The 21,565-nt window shown below is 37.3% G+C and overlaps 1 protein-coding gene across 3 annotated transcripts; it reads right to left on the reverse strand.

Moving 5' to 3' along the window:
• Positions 1–546: 546 nt before the first annotated feature.
• Positions 547–21,438, reverse strand: rbm27 (RNA binding motif protein 27). Of its 3 annotated transcripts, none has more exons than XM_032576032.1 (21): positions 21,246–21,438; positions 18,774–18,892; positions 17,263–17,390; positions 17,021–17,100; positions 16,288–16,490; positions 15,576–15,887; positions 14,873–15,100; positions 12,897–13,085; positions 12,173–12,319; positions 11,723–11,876; positions 10,843–10,996; positions 10,513–10,737; positions 9,378–9,506; positions 8,851–8,967; positions 8,647–8,721; positions 8,347–8,523; positions 8,063–8,167; positions 5,080–5,307; positions 4,915–4,998; positions 4,715–4,834; positions 547–2,863 (listed from the first exon to the last, which is right to left on the reverse strand). In XM_032576032.1, the coding sequence occupies exons 1-21, from the start codon at positions 21,302–21,304 to the stop codon at positions 2,753–2,755; spliced, it is 3,144 nt and encodes a 1,047-aa protein (XP_032431923.1). In that variant the 5' UTR covers positions 21,305–21,438; the 3' UTR covers positions 547–2,752. The 3 variants fall into 3 exon arrangements, with proteins under 3 accessions (XP_032431923.1, XP_032431924.1, XP_032431922.1); XM_032576033.1 differs by having other exon boundaries at positions 4,718–4,834; positions 9,375–9,506; XM_032576031.1 differs by having other exon boundaries at positions 9,375–9,506.
• Positions 21,439–21,565: the final 127 nt, after the last annotated feature.

Consider the following 21,565-nt stretch of genomic DNA (forward strand, 5'->3'; position numbering starts at 1 on the left):
ATCTATGTAACTATCTCATGGAGATGTGGGATTTACAGACCTCTTTTTTTTCTTCTCAGTTAGTACATGCAATTTATATTCACACACTAACATGAATATTTAGTATCTTTTTACAATATAAAAAAGATACTAAATATTACAAGACATCATGCTGCTGTATGCTGAAGATATAATGTCTTTGACATGGGTGTTTAAAATGTGGTTAGATAGGTAAACATTAGTTCAGTGCTTCACAGCGATGATAAATTCTCAAACATTTTCAACATAAATGTTTGATTTTGTAATAAAAAACTTGGAAGAATCTGAATGGAAAAAATGGAATTCTTTTCAAGATAGATTTTGTATAGAATGTCACATTTTCTAATGTGTTTTAGCATTAAAGCTAAAACATTAGACATTTACAAAACATTAGAACTTTACCAATTATATCAATTATTTAAAAATATGTCTGAAAGTTCAAGCACATCAATACGTGGGTGATAATGCTCATAAATGCAGCATGGGAAGCAATAAAATAAAAAATACAATGAAGGAGACCACACATTATTTTAAAGGTAATGTTCTCTGGAATGCTTTTGCTTGTATCGTTTTTCTCCCCATGGCCAATATTCTCATCTTTTTGCTCAATTTTCTTTAACTTACTTTTTTTCTTTTCCAAATCCAATGATTTATATATATTTTTTTTCTTTCTTTTTTTTTTTTATCATTTTACAAGCACCCCATTCCTTTGTCTTTATTGGCAAAAGCAAACATGCTAGTAAATTATAAATCCATTTATACAAATAAAATACATGAAGAAAATACACACACATCCTGCAAATATAAACAGTAACAAATCCAAAACTATTATCCAATAAACATTTTACATTTTGTACACTATTGGGTGATAGTAGCATTACAGAAGGTTGTACAAAAACTGGGAGATGCTCAGAATATGTTTACTCCAATGAGAAAAAAAAAAAATCAAAAAAACACAACACTTAAACCTCTTTTTGGCAAAGTGAAATGTAAAAATCTAAAATGAAACACATCAGGTTCTTATCAAACTTCACTGAGACTGAAACGTGTTTAAAAGTGTTCTGTAACCTCCTAAATTGTGCCACTATTGTGGAGCTAATGTATTTACAAGCAAGCAAAATTATGCCTGCTAATAAGTTAATCTCACCTTTAGCTTGGCTTCATTCTGGATATGCTCAACCGAGTTGAGTTCTGATTATCGAAATGTAAACAATTATCTGCTGAAGGGGCATTTAAAGTCATCTTGCTTTTATTTGAGCAAACTCAGCTCATCCCATCCAGATGACTTTGGAACACAGTATATGTTACAAAAAGGCAAAAAAAAAAAACAAAACAGGAAGCAGAATCTTCAGTTGTCAAGCTTGCACACCTAAGCAGGTTTTGAACACTGACAATGTGAGGCAGCACTGCACTCATGCAAATAAGTTAGGGTGTGCTGCGTGACTCAAGTGTTTTCAAAAGTGTTTTAACAACTCAGAGCAACTCTGAGAACTGGTTTAGAGCAAACGTTCTACTTAGATGCGGAGTCAAAGGAAACAAAACAGGGTGGACTGTTCAACACATAGGTAAAATTGTGCACTCATGTCTGACCTCTTCTACCTGATATACAATCCTGTCATTTGTGAAAAACAAAAATGACAAAAAAAAAAAAAAAAAATCCAAAGTTAACAGTAATTTCTCTTCAAAGCATTTACAAAATTTACAAAAGTAAATCACAAATCCTGTAAAAACTCAGCAATGAGCTGATAGTTTAAGGCAAAGAAATTACACATTTATATATATTTCTTTAATAAAATCAAAATGTTCAGTACTACATTCAAACACCTGTCTATGGATGTCACATTTTGGAAATAGGTGATCCGACCAGCTCAACAAGTGAGGATTTTCCACCCTCTCCTAAACGCCTGTGTGGATGTGTTTTCACACCGAGTGGCACTGGACCGAGTGAGAAAGAAAATTAAAGTGGGAAAAACTGGGGATATATGCTACAAATCTGTCAGTTGACGCAGAAACTGTAATTTGTGAACACTGATCTGCTGCACCAGGATCTGTCAGTACCTGCACACTCTCTCTTATGGTTCAACAGAACCTCGATGTGCTGGGCGTGCCAAATCGAACATATGGAATCAAAAATACTTGAGATCTTTAAAAATTTTTGGGGTAATTACTGCCAAAAAATTCCACTGAGAGTAAAGTAAAATTGAAAACCATAGCAGGTACAACACAGTGCATCGATGTGGTGACAAAACATTAAATAAACAGACCTCTCTCTGGAAGCAATAGAGAAGTTTCTACTGGTGATGGAATGGGTGTCCCTGAACTGGGCGTGAGATTGTTTTGTTTTATCTTTTTTTTCCTTACAAAAAACTGGTGAGAAAAAGCTTAAATACAGTATGTATAAAAATACCTATTCACAGTAGACACAAATGTTGTGCATTACTGATATTAATCATCTGATAAGCACACTACAACATACGTAGATTTTTCTATCTATAAGAGCAAAACATTTATCACTCTCAGCAAAAGTGAGATGTTGTACATGTTTCATCGAGGGATACAAAAACTAATGACCCTCTAAGCTTTTTTTAATTGTTTATCACAAAGAAAATATGTTTTCCTTTAATTCAAGTCTAAAATTAATGCAAATAAAAAAACTGTTTCCTTGTATGCAGGGTAAAAATAATAAAAAAAGAACTGAATCCACTGGAGGGCATGCAGGGACACATCAGTCTCCTTATCGTCTCCAAGACCGGCTCTCATTCTCGTCGTCTTCATCGTCATCTTCCTCCTCTTCTTCGTCCTCCCTCCCCTCTTCGTTTCCTGGGAGATACGAGCTTGCTTCCTTCTGTTCAAATCAAAACACACCAAGTAAGGATCTTTATGCTGTTCTGGTTTTAACATATTTTAGAAACGTAGCATCTCACTTTGAGAGAAACTTTACACAATCTGTAAAGTTTCTCTCAAAGAACTTTACAGTTCTTTTGAGAACCTTATGTTCCCTTGCTTTGTAAATAAAGCAAAGGAAAATTACAAAATGTCTTAAGGAAAGAACATAAGGAGGCATGGAAGGACACAAAAAGGTTACAAAATAAAAGCAGACTGTACTTTTACTTTGAAACTTAAAAAATGAAATAGATGGCTGAAATATAACAAGTCACAGACAAAATAATGAACAACTTAAGAATTTAAAGAGAATATATCGGATTTTATAGCCAGAGAGCCCAAAAAAATTATATTATCGGATAAAAAAAAAAGAACATTCCAGTGTGTTTTGTTTTTTTTACAGCTGATAGCAAGTTTTAAAATAAATTGTGACACAAAACAGCAAAGCACAGTAGTTTTCAACAGGAAAGGGATTCTTTTCTTGCCAAAAACAAAACATTATATCAACAGGAATATTTCTAATGGATATGTGCTTATTAGCACTGCTCAGAAAAGATAGATTGAGTTTTCCCAAAGTTATGCAGGCGAAGTGAGTAACAACACAGTTAATAGATCAGAAGGGTCGACTTGTGACAGTTTTTGAATTGTCACGCTTTCACTGCTGACTTTTTTTCAGAACAAATTTTTCAAATTGTTAAATCCTGTTATCAATTTTAAATAATGAATACAAAAAAATTCCTCTACCTTCATGGTACATATATTTTTTACAGTATTAGATTTTATGTTCATCACCTAAAAACAGAAACTGACAGATGAAAGGTGGACATGAGGAGTAAATAAAGCAAAGGAAAATTAGGAAAATGGCTTAAGGAAAGGACACAAGGAGGCATGGAAGGACACAAAAAGGTTACAAAAAAGGAAAAACAACACATGAAAGAAAGAAAAAAGGAAACGTATGACAAAGTAAATATGTGCAGGTAAAGGAGGAAGGACACATGAAAGGATGGACAATAAGGATTAAAAGGAGGGAAGAGAGGGGGCAGACAGATGGAAGGAAGAACAAGTGAGAAGGAAATGTGGGAAGAAATTACAAAGAAATAAGAAAAAGAAAACATGACTGAAGGATGGAAAGTAGCAAGGAAAGTTGTAAGGAAGTGAAAAAGAAGGAGTAAAGATGGAGGATAACGGGTCATAAGGAAGAAAAGAATGACTGAAACACAGAAGGATTAAAGGAAGGGTAGATATAACATTTAGACAATGGCATAGAGAATAATTACAAATGCAACTATTTTTTTCCAAACTCATTCTCTTTTTTCAGCACTTGGTCCTGGAAAAGTCTTGAACCAAATTTGTCTCAGACAAAAACATGTCCATGGATCCTGGACGTGGCTCTGTGAGAAGGCCAACTGCATGCAGACTTAAGGAGATATAGTGATAGCTAAATTAATCCTAAAAAACAAATCTAACCTCGGAAAAAATATGTATATATATATATATAAATACCCTTCTTAAAAAAAGAGCCAAACACATTAAAGTGATACGGTGAAGAATCTGCCCTTAAACAGCTAAAAGAAACCATAGTAGAAAGATTTCACCTGATTTTAATGCAGATTTACTCAAGAGGCTGGAATGCTCTTAGCACAGAGAGGTTCCCCCTCTCTGGGAGCCGCAGTGAAAAATTCACAAGCACTAAAAACATCCAACTCCAACCTGTGAATATAACTAAAACTTCAGAAAAGTTCACCAACTTTTCTGAAAACATGTGTCAAAGCATAAAGCTTGGCCTGAACTGAGTGTGTATGATGTGCCGTACCGCCTTCTCCTCGTCTTTAGTCTCTTCCGCCTCAGGTTCAGACGTAACGGATGATGACTTGGGCTTGTACCAGGAAATCTGCAGAACGCGACCTTTGAACTTAGCTCCCTGATTTGCTGCCTAGAATACAAAATACATTTATTATTTTCAAAACATAAAAAGGACAAAGAATCTGGCATCATTTGGAGCGTGCAGCTTACATTCTCCGCTTCACTTCGTGTCTTAAAGGTCATGATAACAGTGTTGGCATCTTGGTAACGCAGTTCTTCAATTTCCCCAAATTTCTGAAAGAAAGAGAAAAAGCTTAGCACAACAATTACAGACAATTCCTGCGGATAGTTCTGTGAAATTATGTAATTACACACCACAAAATGAGGCATTAGCTCTTCCTTTTCGTCCTGCGTGATTCCTAAAATAGCGAGCGTTCTGGGCCTGTGGTCGACGACCATGCGGTTTACGACTCCACCGCGAGCCATCATCTCTCGGCTTCGGCTCCTGCCGCGGCCCGCGTGCATCGCCCCGGGATCCGGCGCCATCTTCCCTCGGCCTCTGCCTCGACCCGTTGGTGGGATGATGAGACCGAGTCGCTTCGCCTAAAGAAAAGAAAGAGACTGTTTGCTTATTTTCTTCAAGGCACAAAGTAACTAAATTGGAAAAAAAGCATGATAGTTTTCAAAATCATATCAGATAACTATATCACTAAATTATTAAACAGAGGTATAACAATAGCATAAGCAGCATCAACAGTTAATTCATTTCTTAAAGTCATTTATTTATAAGTACTGTTTATTGATCTTTTCCAACACCAGTAGCATGATTATGTTTAACAATTATCTCTCATTATTTACTTTCATTTCTAAAAAGGATTTGAAGACCCCACAATGATCGATTTGTGACCCCTAATTGGATCTTCACCCCAACATTTGCAAGCAGTGCGTCAGAGAATATTCCTAAACAAACAACATCATGAGGACCACCAAAAACAGCAGACAGATCAGGGATGAAATTGTAGAGAGGTTTAAACATGATTTTCCACTAGAGCCTTTAACATAGAGCCAGAGATACAATAGAAGGGGTCTGCTCAAAGAATGTTACTGTTAGAATGGCCTAGTTAAAGTTGTGAACTAAATCATATTAAGAATGTGTGGCTAAATAGCTCAAGGTCAGTCAGATTTGACTGCAAGTGTCTACACAAAGCAAAGCTAAATGAGAAAAAATTTCTATTTCTGTCCAAACCTGGTAGTAGCATGCCACACTTTTCAGAAACCTATGAATTATTTTCATTCCACTTCACAATTAAGCAATTATTTAACTTTGCCTATCACATAAAATTCAAATTAAATGCATTTAAGAAAAAGTTTAAGGGTGTAAATACTTTTGGAAGGGCCTGTATGATTTCTGCTCTCCCACTTCACCATTAGTTGTCCCTCCTCCATTTTTAACATGACATCTCACTTCTTAACCACTCCACAACCTAACAGCTCGTCTCTTCTCCATTTGTCCCTGCCTCACTTCTGCCTTTAATTGTCATTCTGCGATTTTCCGACACAGACCAGCAGCTCAAACTTTAATGAGACGGGCCCACATCAGTGTAAGGACTTGTGTCTGATTTGGCTTCGTTAGCGGCTACTCCTCTGGGGTTGCTTAAGTGGCTGCGGTTTAATGTGCAGAAAGAGGTTTGGGCTTGGATGGATGAGGCGGGATGGGGGGGCAGAGAATATGCATTTTTAACAACCAGCTAATTAAGGACCGCTGGGATGAAGCAAGGATGAGGGACATAGGGTGTTGCAAACTAAAGCTAAGTTGATGTTATGCTGATTGAGGGACTAAACCCATTAGTGTCTATATTTACAGTACATTTAGATGTACACTCACTCTGGATGGTCTGGGAAAAGTGATCAAAAAGGACCCTGATAACACTAACATGAATAAAAAAAACCAATAAGTTGTTGCAGCAAACACAAAGAATGTTCTGACTAGATTTGATCCCAGCTTTGCAGACACTTGGCATTTTTCACCCCACTTGTCTTAAACACTCTCTTGTTGTTTTATTGCTTATGCTTGTTTGTTTTAATACACACAAACCATTGTGCACTAAAGTAGTGCACAATGGTTTAAAGCAGTGCACTGAAGCAGTGCAGCAATCAAAATTAATTCACGGGACTCATGAGTGCAAAACTGTTAAAATATTTGAAATATAGACCTTTTTTTTTTAATGGGCGGGCATTAGGGTAATTATTTTTTAGCTTTATATCATTATATGATCATCCTCTCATCAAACACCTACCCAGAGTGATCTCCCATGGCAACCATTTGGGGGTGTCTTAAAGCCTGTTCCTATTTCCCTAAAGCTCTGCCTTGGAGGTTCAGCTCCCAGCCACAGGACACGCCTCTCACACTCAACTCCCTCAGACTAGCGGCAGCAGCAATTAGCAAACAGCTGGAACTGCATCTACTGAGCTCTGCTTTAAAACTGCAGTTTGGAAAACTAAAAGAAGTCAATGAGCGGCTACAGGCTACAAACTGAAGGCTGTTATATCAGCATATAGACTGACTATATAACTTATTACATCTTGCTACACCAGGATCACTCCAAATACATACATATTTTCCCCCCTACGGCTTGTTTATCCAAATCAGAATGATGATGAAAATCAATGTTCCACCCTATTATGCAATTTGTTTAGTACTCCAGTAGAAGTAAAGGTTTTTCTGTTGCTTTTCTTATTTACGTAAAAAAAGTAATTTGATCATGTAGGTTTTTGCTTTACGTCTCAATACTGGGATGCTGTAGCATGTTCACTCAAGGTCATCACACTTTCAGTCTCATACTGATCCAATAGCTTTCTCTCTCTTTCCCCTAAAGTTTTAACTGAACCCACATTACTGACTCAAATTATGTCTTTTTCACATACACAAGGCAAACTGTTATGTCTGACAGAAGCTGAAGAGCTCAATAAAGACCAAGTCAGCTCTTTTATTTATTTTGTGTTAAGATTTTGGTTTATATGTTTACTTTTGTTGCATATTTATGCATGCGTGGGGAAAAAAAAGTAAAAAAAAAAAAGAAAAAAAAAAAAAAAAAAGAGTAATCTTATCAGTAAACTTCCTCTGTGACATTTCTAAGAATCACATCCTCAAATTCAGCTTGCAGAAACCAAAAATGTCTGATGTTGTCTGTGTGTGTTTGGGGAACCTTAATATATATGGGGCAACACTCCGGTTGTTCAGATTAGTATTAATGAATTTTCATTTTACTCCTTTAAGGTTGATTTATATCAACAAATTAAGCATTAAATGTACTTTTAGGACTGTGTTTAGAAAATGATGTCAGTGTAATTTTTGTACCTCCACCCGTAGCTCCACAAGTTTTCTCTTAAGGTCTGTTGTGTCTTCTCCAGAGCTAATTTTTTTATGAAAGTCTAATTCAGCATCGAGCAACTCCTTCTGGGCCTGATGAGAAAACCAAGACATATAAAAACACCCTGATTATCTGGTCGTTTAATTAATAAAGTAAGTCAACGGAAGAAAAGAAAAGAGATTTTAAGGATTACCAAAGTACCATTACTTATGTTGTATAGCTTATAACTTAAAAATATTTGTACAGCATAGACATGTATTCCTAAACTTACATCAGTTTTAGTCTTAGGTTGGCTGTGGTTGGTTTTGCCACTTGAGACCTGAGAGGTGGGGTTCATTTCATTCTGCAGCTGGGTAATCTTCTCTGTTAGCTCCTTGAGAGTTTTCATAATGTTGGCCCGCTCTTCGGGCTTCATCGCTCGGTTTTTCTCCAAGCGGTTGATCAGAGCCTTAAGGAAAAGCAGTAAGAGGAAAATGAATTGAATGCAATTAAGAACACAAGGCAAGAGAAAACCTTAGAGCAAAGGTCGCATCAAAACCCAGTGGAGAGAAAACAAAAGAGGGCATGTTACTTTCTGACACTCGATCTGCGTCTTCAGCATCTCCTGTTTCTTTTTCCTCATGTCTTGTTGGAGTTTCATCGCCTCCTACAACAGAAAACAAACCCTTAGCACACTACTAGCTATCAGTAGAAAAATATTTCACAAACAAAATACTCAATCTTTTGCATCTATTCTGGAATATGTTAGCAAATAAAAAATATATATGCTACTTACTTGCTTCTTTTTAATAGCTTCCTGCACTTCCAATGCTTTTCCAGTTTTCCCAAGGCTCTTTGAGGAGGATTTGGCAGCTGTGGCTGCGTAGGGGCCTTTCTGGGTGTTTGGTGCCACCTATGTGTCACAAGAAGAAGAGGAAAAAGAAATAGAATCACGTAGGTCATCAAAACAGGAATACACACAGCTGTAAACCTTTCGTCACAGTAAAGGCATTGCCTGGAACCACCAGCTTGGAATGCAATCCTAAAAAATGGCCTGTAAGGAACTTAATGAAGCTTAAAATAGTGCAGAAGATGACATACTCTATAAACATTAAAGACATAAAAGCTTTTTAATTTTGCCATCACACCTTACTTAACTTCATGACATGCAAACCTTCCTGACGTCTTATGATGTCCAGAGTACCACTGTGGTTCAGTATAGCCATATAAAGCTGCATCATTAGTTAAATGATATATCTCTACACAAAAAAACATCAGCAAACTTATTTTTGTATACTGATGAGGAGAAGAAAAACGTACAACGAGAGCGTCAGAGCTGGGATTCATGCCGTCAGTCTTTGTTGCGATTGTGGTTCCAGGTGCTGCATTCAGGTGATGCTTGGGTACAGTATTGTTCAGCACGTAGGCACCTGGACTGTGTTGTTTAATCCCCTGCAGAAACATTACAAATGGCAAAAAAAGAAAAAAAAATTACAAATTTTAAGAAATCCAAAAAGAAATCAACTGGCGACCTGAAATTGGATGACTATTAGCTTGATCAGCAGAGTCTGCTGATGTTTTCTTGACTGACTGTTTGCAAACTGAAATCTGTCATAGTTTTCTGTGGGCAGATATGAACTGTCTATCAGAGAAAGAACCATTTGTACACTTTCCTGAGTTGAAGAATCAGAAGTCTTTGATATGGAAGTTATTTCTAAGGTAAGAAGACTCACAGCATTTTCAGTACGAGTGTCATTCTTAAAAATAATGATACCGAGGCTTCAGCGTTTGCACCACTCTGCCTTGCTGCAGCTTTTCTCAAAACAGCGCTGTCAGAAAATCAATAGCATTTAAAGCTTCACTTTGAAATGTTATGAAGCGTTTCATTGTTCCAGTCTGCAATGTTTTGCAAAATACACTGTGCATGTTGGTCAATGTGTGTGCATACATATAAAGGCATTTCTGGAAAAAAATGTTTAATTCAGTTGAACAAAGAACCTAGTTGTACTTTTGCTGCATAAGTGATGCTAAAAATCAAGTGTATGATCATTTTTATGGTGATGCAATCATTAATTACATCACCAAATCAGCAGCAGGTTAAACATTTTTAATTGCCACTGCCAGGAGTTCTGCTTCATTTGCTGAATTACTTTGGCTTTATTTGGCCGCCAGGTGTCGCTGTTTTTAAACAGGCCTAAGAACTAAACATGAGACTCTTTTAAAATGTTTTTTCAGAAAGTGAAAAAAACATTTCAACCTCCGTCTGTTAGGGATCATCCTGGAAATGTTGGCTTTCTTTTGGAAATCTCTGACCAAAGGTAGGAATCTTCACACACAGACTGCTGTTTAAGGCACAACTTTAGCTGTATAAAAATCTATGTTGTACACAAGGCTCCGTGTCTCTCCTTTTGAGATGAAAGTTTTTTTTGATTCTTTAGTGTTAGCTCTTTAAGCTAACCTTGTGCATGTTGCTGTGCGGCAGGCCTTGGCCTGGCACCGACCCGGGCCCCTGGCTCCCTGAGGTGGGCTCCTGACCAGCGGTGTTAGTGCTGGGCTCCCGGTGCCAGTACACACGGATGAAGCGGTTGTTGAGGACGGCCTCGATGCTGGATATGGCCCGTCTGGCCTCTTCGTTCTTTGTGTACTGGATCAGAGCGGCCTCTGGATCACCGCCAAACACAACCTAGGTAGAGCGTGAAAGTGAACTGGTCAGCAGAACATAAAGTTCTCTATTGCTTTCATCGTTATCACTTTTCATCTGCTTTATTGCATCCAATAAATACTGCACCTGTATATTGACAATAGTTCCAAACTTGCTGAAGTGTTCATTGAGCTTGGTGATGTTATTCAGCTCCCGTGGGATCTTGCGCACTTCCAGCTTTGTGTTCACGTAGTGGTTTCTCTTTGGAAAAATATTCTTATCTTGACCAGCAAAATTTGGCCTGAAACAACAGAAAAATTGCAACAAAAACAGTGATGTTAATCTTAGAAATAACTTTGTTTTGATAAGAGCTGACTTTTGGGACCAAAAGAACAAATATACTGTACCTAAAGAAAATTCAAAATGATAAGAAAAACTCATTGTAGACAGATTGTATGTATTAGTTTTCCTTCTTCTCTGTTCCAAATTCATTAATTACACAAAAATGTATTTTATATTTAAATATAAAATCAAGTTTATGTAATCTTGATTACAGATTACACAAACTGTAGTCGAGATTACAGTTTATGCTCTATAATAAAGTTGTAATATATATCAAAGTACCGCATCTGCAATTGAATACTAGAAGTACATTCATGTGGAAAAAAATGGATATCCTATGACAGCATTTTTCTTTATTCTAACATATTTAATATCCATATGATCCAATGAAATATTCAAGAAATAAAAACAACAATAACTAGCAATTCAAACTAATAAGAAAACCTTTTTTAAATGTTTGCACTATGCTTTATATTTTACAAACACCATGATTAAATTGTCCGAGGTCTTCATAAGGAAAGATGAAGCAGCTTTGTGTCTGGTAAGTAATTTTAAGAATCTTAAAAATCTTTTTTTTTTTTTTTTTAATAAACCTTTCCTATGTAGGGAAAATGTGGCTTCTGTGTTTCTCTTATTCTGTTATTCTATATTTTCTTCATGTTTATGTGAATCTTTGACTCCTTACTTCTCCATCCAGGGTTTCTTAGCTGCTGGACCATCGGCCATACTGGCTCCCATCGTCCTCTTCCTGCTGTCCTGTTCAGCGCTGAAGCGAGACACATTATTTCCAGGAGAGTTGGATCCAGTTGCTGGCTCTGTTTGGATCACTATGTTGGCCGCTAGAAGAGGAAATAGAAAGACAAGACATGCTTTTTAGTGAAAAAGTGATAAATCAAATGTTGCATTGACTGCATTTCATCTTTATTGTTTTGGAGACACAGTAATAATATTTTAGGATTTATGTAGACGGCATGGAATAAACTTGATTTTCTGAAGACTGGGTCATTTAGTAATAATAATAATAATAATAATTTTTACTTTATTCATCCCAGCAGGGAAAGTATTTCGCAGTTACAGCACACGACAGGAGCTGCGTCTGGAGGCAGCCAGCTGAGCCGGCGCCATTTATTGTTACCTCTGGATCCTTGTCCTTCGCCGGAGGTGAGGCCAATGAGGTTGGAGCGTTGGGTCTGAACTCGGGGAATAAACTGGCGATAAGAATTACGACCCGCAGCCGTCAGTCCTGGAGATTCTGGGTTGTAGCCTTCTGGATCATAGTTATCTAAAAAGAGATAAACAGTCATTTAAAAAATGGAAGTAATGAAGATTAAAATATTTTACTTACTAAAACCTAAAATAAAGCTGGAGCTTCCAGATATGCCCAAGTTTTAAAAAAAACACCTACATATAAAATAAAATAAAATAATTTAAAACAAAATGCTAATGATTATTAGTGTGAGCTGCAGCTTAATGTGGTAGAATTAAAACAAGAGATCTGAAAGCAAATAAGTTCAACTGGAACAGAAAAATATATTTTGTACAACTATCAGGAATCTGAAGTATGGAAGCTGCAAACTGTCACATTAGAAACACTTGTCTTTAAGATTAATAAACACCACCACCTTATGGCCAGTAAGGGATACTGCAACACTCAAAGAACATGCAAAGAAGCTCATCCATAACATAATAAAACAAATAACCAAAATCCCCACAGTGTGTAAAACATGCTTTAGTCAGAAGAAAAATCTACTGTGTGAACAGAAAAGTCAACATAAAGAAAAAGAAGAGAAATAAAGAACAGAAACTGAAACAAAAAGCCACACAGTCCCAATCTGAATAGGAGAAGCATTTCTGCTTACATTCAGACTGGACATATTGGGGCCGCAGAGACACAGATGAGGACGAGGAAGGAGGCTGAGGGGGAACAGGAGGAGGAGGAGGAAGAGTAGGTGGGAGCCCGACTCCAGGTGGTCCAATGGGGGGAGAAGAAGTGATTGCAGATTGATGGTTGGGGGTATCGATCCTGCTGGTAGCTATCAGTGGAGGTCCTGGGGGAGACAAAGGTCCAATTCAATGTGTCAGATGTATCGCATGTACAACAGTGTATGAGGTTGTTTTCTACACTGAAAAATTAATTCACTCTATACAAAAACCAAGAAATATTGGAACTCCAATAGTTTTTATATAAAATTTACACAGACAAATGGAAAAACATCTATAGAAATATGAGGTATAATCTCTTTAAAGTTTTAAAAGATTCCTAAATATTTGGGCCAAAACCTAAAGAGTAGAAGACCCATGAAAAGTAGCAACCACAACCAATAAGTGAGAGCATAGAACTGACCCAGAAATCCACCAGAACTCAGAAAATGTACAACTAAAGTCTAGAAGATTTTGTTCACATCCTGACTCCAACATTCATCCTGAGGAGATACCATTATTTACGAACACTGATTGAAAATTGACTCATGCAAAGCAGATACAGTCTCTCCATATGTGAAATTTGCAGTCAGTTTATGCGTGTTTGGAACAGATGTTGAATGGCAGTGTTGTCCTTTTGGGTTAGTGACTGAGTAAAGCCCCATATTTTTATTATTATTGTCTTTCTCTCTCATATTGCATCTGTTACTCAACATTACGAAGCTCATTAAAATTTTATTGCTGAAATAGCACCACAAAAACACAACTCAAATGAGTTTTAACAGTGTTGATGTCACAATAACAGGGTTTCTACAAAATCATGTAACAATATTCCAGAGTTTCCCAGATTTAATTTTATAGTATCCTGAATCATTTACTTTATTCTGAAAATAAGAAAAAAAGTCCATTACTACTTTACAGCAGAGGAGAAAGGTTATCTATATAAACCTTGAAGAAAATGCAACTGGAAGGACAAAGGAAATGATTCAGAGATGTAAAGAAGGACGAAAAGAAGGACACAAGGGAAGAAGGACAGAAGTGGGAATAGGAATGAAGGAAGAATGAATGATAAGAGGAAACAGGAAAAGACAGATAGTTAATGCAATGATGAAAACAAGAAAGGAAGGAAGGCAAGAAAAAAGCAAGAACACAAGGCAGGAAAGGCCCAAAGGAAGAAAGAAAAGACACAAGTACTCAAGGAAAATTGAAGGAAATAAAGAAGAAAAGACAAGGGATGAGATAAGAAGTGGACAGAAAGACAAGGAATAAAGAATAGAATGACTTAAAATAAAAAGAAGGGAAAAAAGCAGGATAGAGTAGAAAAAAAGAATATAATGAACACATAAATGAAGATAACAGAAATAAAACGACAGAAAGAATGAATGACAAAAGGAGGGACACAACATTTGGGCAAAAGGACACGGAACAAAACCTGGAATTACTAATATTTACTGGTTTTTTTATATAATAATAATATTCTGATCTTGAAATTACTAAAACCAAATTCCAGACTCTTCCAAACTGAGTAGAAACCCTGGAATAATAACGTAGATCAAGTGACTGAATGCATCTGAGAAAATTAGGAAACATCCACAGAGCCTCAGCTGACAGCACACACTGACATGTGACTAAAGTTTATTTGCATGTGAAGCTGCTAACTGCATTGAGTGTTAAGGGGCTAACACTTCAGGTGTTAAAGGGCATTGTTAGGCTCATCTAATTACTACAACTAAATTCTGACGAGGCAGGATGATTATTTATACCAGGGTAGAGAGAGCAATTGTAGACGGGCTAAACACAAAGAAACTGTTTTTAAGAAGACACATGATGTTGTCATGATAAAAAAAAAAAAAAAAAATGTCAAAGGAGGAGACAAAAAGAAAAAAGATACAAAATAAGTGTCACTAAAACTCACCTGTCATTGGGAAGACACCTGGTGGTGGTGGCTGGGAATAGGGGGGCATTGCTGGCATCCTGAGTGAGGGGGGCGGCTCAGTGATGGGGGGCATGGGCAAGCCGGCAGGAGGCATGACGGGAGGAGGCGGGAAAGGAATCATTTTGGGCAGGGTGACGTCATCAACGATGAGAGGGTCGCTGCCGTGGTCGAAGGGACACAGGTCACCCAGGACGCAGAATCCTTTCTCTGTTTGAGCAAAAAAGACACAAAAACATAAGTCAATCCCAACAGGTTCCATTCCAAATTTAAAATCTACCATAAGAGTATCAACACTGACCAAGGTGACTAAATAAAAAGCAAATGTTGAGGACAAAAGGTAGGTTAACACATCCAGTGTGCGTTTACCCCACAGCCTCATTAAAGCAGCAGGTCTCCAGTGGCTGTTTGAGCACTGTGACAGCAGAGAGCTGCAGGGACGGAGGGTTAAGTTTAAACTCTCCTGTGTGTGTGCAGAGCAGGCCTAGCGCTGTGCTACCTCCCACTGGGGACAAAGGACAGAGTGCTAAACAGTGGTCATTAGTAAAGAGACTCAACAAGGGCCTGAACCCTTGAGGGAAAGTGAAACGCCAGCTTTATACTAACCTAATACAGCTAAACTTTTCTAAGTAAGACCTTCAACGGTGTTCCCCCTTTTTTACAAAAACTTAAACTCAGCTCCTACCATCATAGTCCCTGCATCGCTGCTTGAGTGGAGTATTCTTGCCGCCGAAGGGCTTTCCGACACCATCTTGCCGCTGGGCGATGTAGTAGCTGGACCAGCTGTCTGTAGTGCTGTCGGGCAGGTGAGCCGGCGTCATAACAGGAACCCCTCCAACTGCTGAGACCCCAGCAGACGAGGTAGCAGAGGAGAAGGGATGCAGAGGGGTAGGAAGGGGCAGTAGAGGCGGTGGATGCTGCTGCTGAGGGACAGATGTTTGCGAAGCGTTGTATCCATCATTGTCTTTTCTTTCCACCTCAAACTTTGACTTGAAATCTGTTAAAAACAAGAAGAAACATTTGAAAAATCTATCGATAAACCTAATCTAAGACAGAAGAGTTTAAAGTGCCATTTCGAAAATAGCAACTTCTCGCAATACACAAGCTTAACCTTGTGGGTAATTTATCCAATTCCAACCCATGTTATGGAATCCCCAATGATGTGACTGCAAAGCTGTCCACATTGTCCTATTAAGTCTCGACAATGCAACTTAAAACAATACAATCTGCTACATTCGATCTTCTCTAAACAGTCCAAACCAGCTCAGCTCCACGGTGCTCCTGGCAGCTCTTCTACATTACTGATGCACAGTTAAAGAGCAGCTGCACACCTGGGTCTGGTCCCCTGTGACTTTATCTCGGCTTGTGTGGGAACACTCGCTTCGTTCCTCTCTCACCTCTGCCTCCTCTGTGCTCCCGGTCCCTGCTCTTCCCTCGGCTGCCGCTCCTGCTCCGGCTGCGGCTCCGGCTGTAGCTCCTCCCCCGGGGGCTGCCTCTGCGCCGCTCGTGGCGCTCTCGCTCGCGGTGGGCATCGCCGACTTTGCTGTGCCGCTCGAAGTCTCTGCGTTTGCGCTCATCTCTCCTCCTGTCTTCGCGGCTCCTGCAGGGTTTATTAGAGGGAGCGTTCGAATGACTTACCTGCGCCATAACTGCTTTGGATGAAGCAGTTAGCCGAGCAATTTTCCAACAGGACAGACTTTTGATAAAGGTCTTAATACCTTTATCAAAACGGCCTAAAGGGGCCTTTCAATAAATTACAATGTCATCCTTCCATCCAAGATTAATCTGTTCTGGGTCTTAATCCAGTTGGCAAGTATCTCAAGCAGTTAAAAAGTTGTTTCAATTTAATATTCATTTCTGAAAACTTTATTTATTATGATTATATATATACATTTATCACAATAGGGATTTCTACTACAGAAATGTGTTATTTAGGCCTGTCGCAAAGGGGGCGACAGGCCTGGTTGCCCCCTGGCTGAAGGGGGCAACCAGGCATTTATGTCAAAGAGACTGCCAATATGTTATGCAGATGTTAAGTACAATAACACACCTCTCTATATTCATGAGGTTCTGAAGTAGCCATAGAAATATAACAACATATGAAGAACACAGTTGAAGCCACAGCCTTGCCTGGATTCGTTGAAGTCAGCGCGGTTTCTCAGGGGACTTCTCCTGCGTCTGTTTTCTCTCTCTTCCTCTGGAGTTTCAGCCTGCAGGGAAACAATGATTATGTTACACAGGAAGAGATTTCAAAAGATCAACATTTCAAATATAAATTTGTTTTGATGTAAATATTAAAAAGATAAGGTAGCTCTTCTCTTTATGGAAATTGAAACTAATTTTGGAAATGTGTCCTTGTCCACTGTTCTTACCTCAACAACATCAGCCTTGAGAGGAGCTGGTTTCACCTCCTCTTTTGGACCCTCCTTGGCAGCAGGGTTACCCAGGTAGCTCTTTGTCGTCAACGACTCAAAAAGTTTATCTACAAATCCTATGGTTTCTAGAAAAGCAAAATTAAAGCAATTAACATGTTTTTATTTTGTTAGATGTGTGGCTAGTTTTATAGTTGGACTGAATAATACTCTTCATTGATGATATGCCTATTGTCCTGTTAGAAACCAATCATTTTATTCTATGATTTCTATGTTTAGCCCAGTATAATACATTACAATGTCATATAGTACAAAAACAATGTTAATATGTAAATATATGAAATACAACTAATACAACAAAATCCTAGATTTTGTTATAGTACAATAACATGTTTTTCAGCCACTGGAGAAGCAATTGGTGAATATCTGTAATGCTATATGATATAAACAAACTCAAAGACATTATTTTTGTTTTTACCATTTGCCATGCAGTAAATAATTTCATCTTATATGCTCTCAAAGAACCAAACAACTAGCTTCAATCAGCAAACTTCAGCATACTTTCTGAAAATAATAGTGTTTGGATCACAAGTCACTGTTATATGTGAGTAATATAAAACAAATAAAATCAAATCAAACATTTACAGCACTGTCTCCCTCTAGAGGTCATACGGGAGATAAGCTAACTTACAGCTTGGAAACATTATGGTTTATTTACATTAAGCCATTTTGAAGCATGCAAATTTCTCACGCTCTGAACATCTAGGTTTGACTATCCATCACTGACGCAAATTACTTTTATCATTTCTTACAAGGCTTACTACAAACCACTCAGGAGATAATCTGAAACAATGCTGTGTTTGATATGTAACCTATTTAACCTTTTGAGAAAGCCAGAACGTTTTCAAATACTAATTTTGCATAAAGTGGGTAAATATATTTGACTTTTTTTTAGCGTAAATTACTTGACATGTCTTTCTGGATGAGCCAATTTATCAAAAACTCTCCCAAGCAATATGTTAAAATTATTATTTTTTAAATAACCCATATTTTCAAAGTGACCCAAATATATTTAGCCATGTGACGTACCAGTGATATTTTCCTTTGATTGGAAGGTCAAATAAGGAAAACTCTTATTTCTCTGCCTGTCAAATGCATCAAAATATGAGAACTTTTACTTATTTAGTCCATAAACACAACACCAAATGACTAATACCTAAACTAATACCTCTGAAAAGGGAACATGCCATTCTTTTATAGTCAACATTTAATTACTGAATTAAAATACATTTCTAACTCAGTCACTATTTTTTAAACTATAACTTCCCTTCTTGACTTCCACCATAACAGAGAAGGGAACAACAAGGGCTGAAGACTAAACTAATTGTTTTTAGTTTTTTATTTTTCCCCCATTTCAGCTAACTGAGAAAGCAACACACATTTTTTAAATAAGAAAAGGAGGTCTTTCTGCATCCATTCAGCTTAAAGGAAGCTTTATGCAAACTTCTTACCCTTTTGTAGGAAGACATCAAGCTGGTCAGCACAAAGCGCTTTCAGCTCCTTCTCTGGTTTGTCTTTCTTCACAAGAGCCACTACGTAGTTGGCCAATGCAGCAGGATCAGCATCACATCTGCAAGTCAGAAGGGATGTAATGTTTATTCAAAAAGTCTAAACCATGTTTAAATTGAGCCACAGAGCTTAGGCAATTTCTTTGTAAAGTTAGTATATTAGCCAGTTATTAATGGTTTATGTCATGTTGATTTTAACAAGTTGCAGAAAAATATAAAGATGAGAAGCTGTGAAAATTTTCAACTTTAAACTAAGGAATCTGACAGCTTGAGATGGGTTGTTTCCATAATAGGTAGTCTAATGCCTCAGAAAAAACATAACTGTACCAGTGACTTGTTTGGTAATGCACAACCAGACAGGTAAAACATCTACCAATATGCACACCCATTTATATCTATAGTTTTAGATTGTATTATTGCTTGAAATAAAACTTGCTACAATAGCATTAGCCAGATATTTAAGACAGAGGAAGACTGGAGATCATTAGATGCAAATATAAGACTTATTTAATCCCGGCAGAGGAATGCCTGTGTGCCGTTTTTCCACTGTATTTTCCTGGGGTGAGGGTTAAGAGGTTAACAAGATTACACTTTAAAACAGTTTAAAGAAAGGGTCCAAAATACACTCCACCTACACAACAAGTACAAACAGACCCAAAGCATCTTGACTCACAGCTTTTTACAACAGTTTAAACTTTCCAAACACACACATACAAAAACTGTTGGCCAACAAACTAAACAAATATTTAAGAACTATCAGTGTTTCCATGAACTCTAAAGCATCAAACCAAAAACAACTTGATGTTTATTTTTCTGTTATCCTTACAGGCAAAAAAAAACAACAAAAAACTACTTTTAAAAGAAACAAATACATCTTTGTTTATTTTCAGATCATTTTTGACATCCAAATTGTTAAGCATAACGTATTTTAGAGTCACGTACAGTCACCCATAAATCTAAATGAATGGGTGATTAATTTACATTAATTATCCATTGTTCACTTCTTTATCAATTCAGAATCCAACAGCTAAAAACATATGAAATGTCCCCCTTCTATTTAAATGTTGTTGTTTTTTTTTAATACATATGAAGCTCCTTCAAAAGGTATTTATCTGTATGGTGTACCACTGCAGCAACAGTTTCAAGTCGTATGTGAGAACACTTCATGGAATTAACAAAAAATAAAGACAAATGTGGAAACGATTTATGAAGAGGGCTAGGACTGTCAGATCTGAATTTCATTATCAAAGAATTTCAGCTTAAGTCACAAATTTCATCGCAATTTTAATGATTGCAATATTGCAAATAAAAAAATAACTGATTTGAAACATGTATAAGGTTGTATAATATCAGTTATTCATACTTTCTAACTTTTTATGCCAGTGATGTATTTGGCCAGTTGGATGAACTTTTTCTCCTTTTGAGACCACATCTGATCAAGATGTTAGAGATAAAGATGCTAAAGCTCAAGAAAAGAGGTGCAAATATTGTGGGAATGGAAAAAACCGAGTTAGTTAGCTTACTAGTATTTACAGCTGATTAGCTCTGATTCCTCTTGTGATGTCATTGACTCAAGTAAACACAAACCAGAAGTAGTTGCTTTCTCCAAAGCACATTTTAGAAACAATTATGTTGTGAAATGCATATGTAAAAATCCATACTATGTTAACCAGATGGATTTTTATCGTATGTGAACGTTTGTAGCAGATCACTGGACAGTATTTTTAAAGGCTCTTTGAAAAACGACTCTACTTAATCATAAAATTCAATGCAAACAACTTGAAAACATTCGGCACGCCACAGAATTATGATCAAGCTACAAGTGAATGAAGGTCACAAATTCACAATTTAATATTCATCACCACTGACTCTTCCAGACAATTATTAAAATTTTTAGAAACATCTGTTTCCATAGAGACATTAAAAAAAACATCAAACCGTAGCAATGGTGACTAAAGTGGTTAACTAGATTAATTTCGTTTCTAAAAACCCTTAAAAACGTCTGCGTACATACAATTAACACTCGAGTGTGTAACTATGGTAACTCAAAAAGTCAAGTTACTAGCTTAAAACGGACTGCAGCGATGTACATCTAGCTTGTACTGCAGCCACAAGTAGAAAAATAACCACAAGTGTCTTGTCTTAAAGCTTAGTAATATCCTACAGAGTCGTGATAAAGTAACAGCTTGTGCTCCAAATCTAACACCAAATTATTGCAAAATTGTATTGAAAAACATATGCAACTACCCCAAATGAGGCACGTTAAACGTGGATTTCCAGAGCTAAGTGAGCAAGGATTATAGCTGCTCTCTTCCTCCAAAGGCCCTGATTATAGCACGGCTCCAATGATGCTTTAGTCAGGCTCGCCAGCTAACGTAGCATGCGAGCTAAATGTCATTTCAATTCAATACTCACATCGGCTCCAGGAGTTTTGCCAGCCACGACTTGAAGGCTTCCACATTTTCTATGATCATTGTGAAGAAGACTTTAATACTGCCTATAAATAGAAAATGTGCTTCGTCAACCCTACTTTCATCGTCTATACATTTATAAGCTTTTAGGCCTTCTGTCTTCTCTACTGGCAGGTCGCACGCACTGTTTTACGGCATGGCAACACGAGTCGAGTTGTCGTAACGTAGGCCTGACGAGGGACGTTGTAATATTTAATATAAAAGCGTCGATTTGAAAATGATGACTAAATATTAACACAAGCAGATTCCCATATTATTTTAACA

The sequence above is a fragment of the Xiphophorus hellerii genome, chromosome 11, assembly GCF_003331165.1.
Source record: "Xiphophorus hellerii strain 12219 chromosome 11, Xiphophorus_hellerii-4.1, whole genome shotgun sequence".
Classification (NCBI taxonomy): Eukaryota; Metazoa; Chordata; class Actinopteri; order Cyprinodontiformes; family Poeciliidae; genus Xiphophorus; species Xiphophorus hellerii.

Bases quoted from the DNA above. Each gene is read 5' to 3' on its own strand.
- rbm27 (XM_032576031.1), bottom strand. From the start codon at position 21,304: ATGATCATAGAAAATGTGGAAGCCTTCAAGTCGTGGCTGGCAAAACTC. The intron at 15,888-16,287 runs GTGAGAGAGGAA...TGTTTTTAACAG, and splicing joins GGAGCACAGAGGAGGCAGAG to ATTTCAAGTCAAAGTTTGAG. The intron at 8,168-8,346 runs GTAAGTTTAGGA...TTTTCTCATCAG, and splicing joins AACCTAAGACTAAAACTGAT to GCCCAGAAGGAGTTGCTCGA.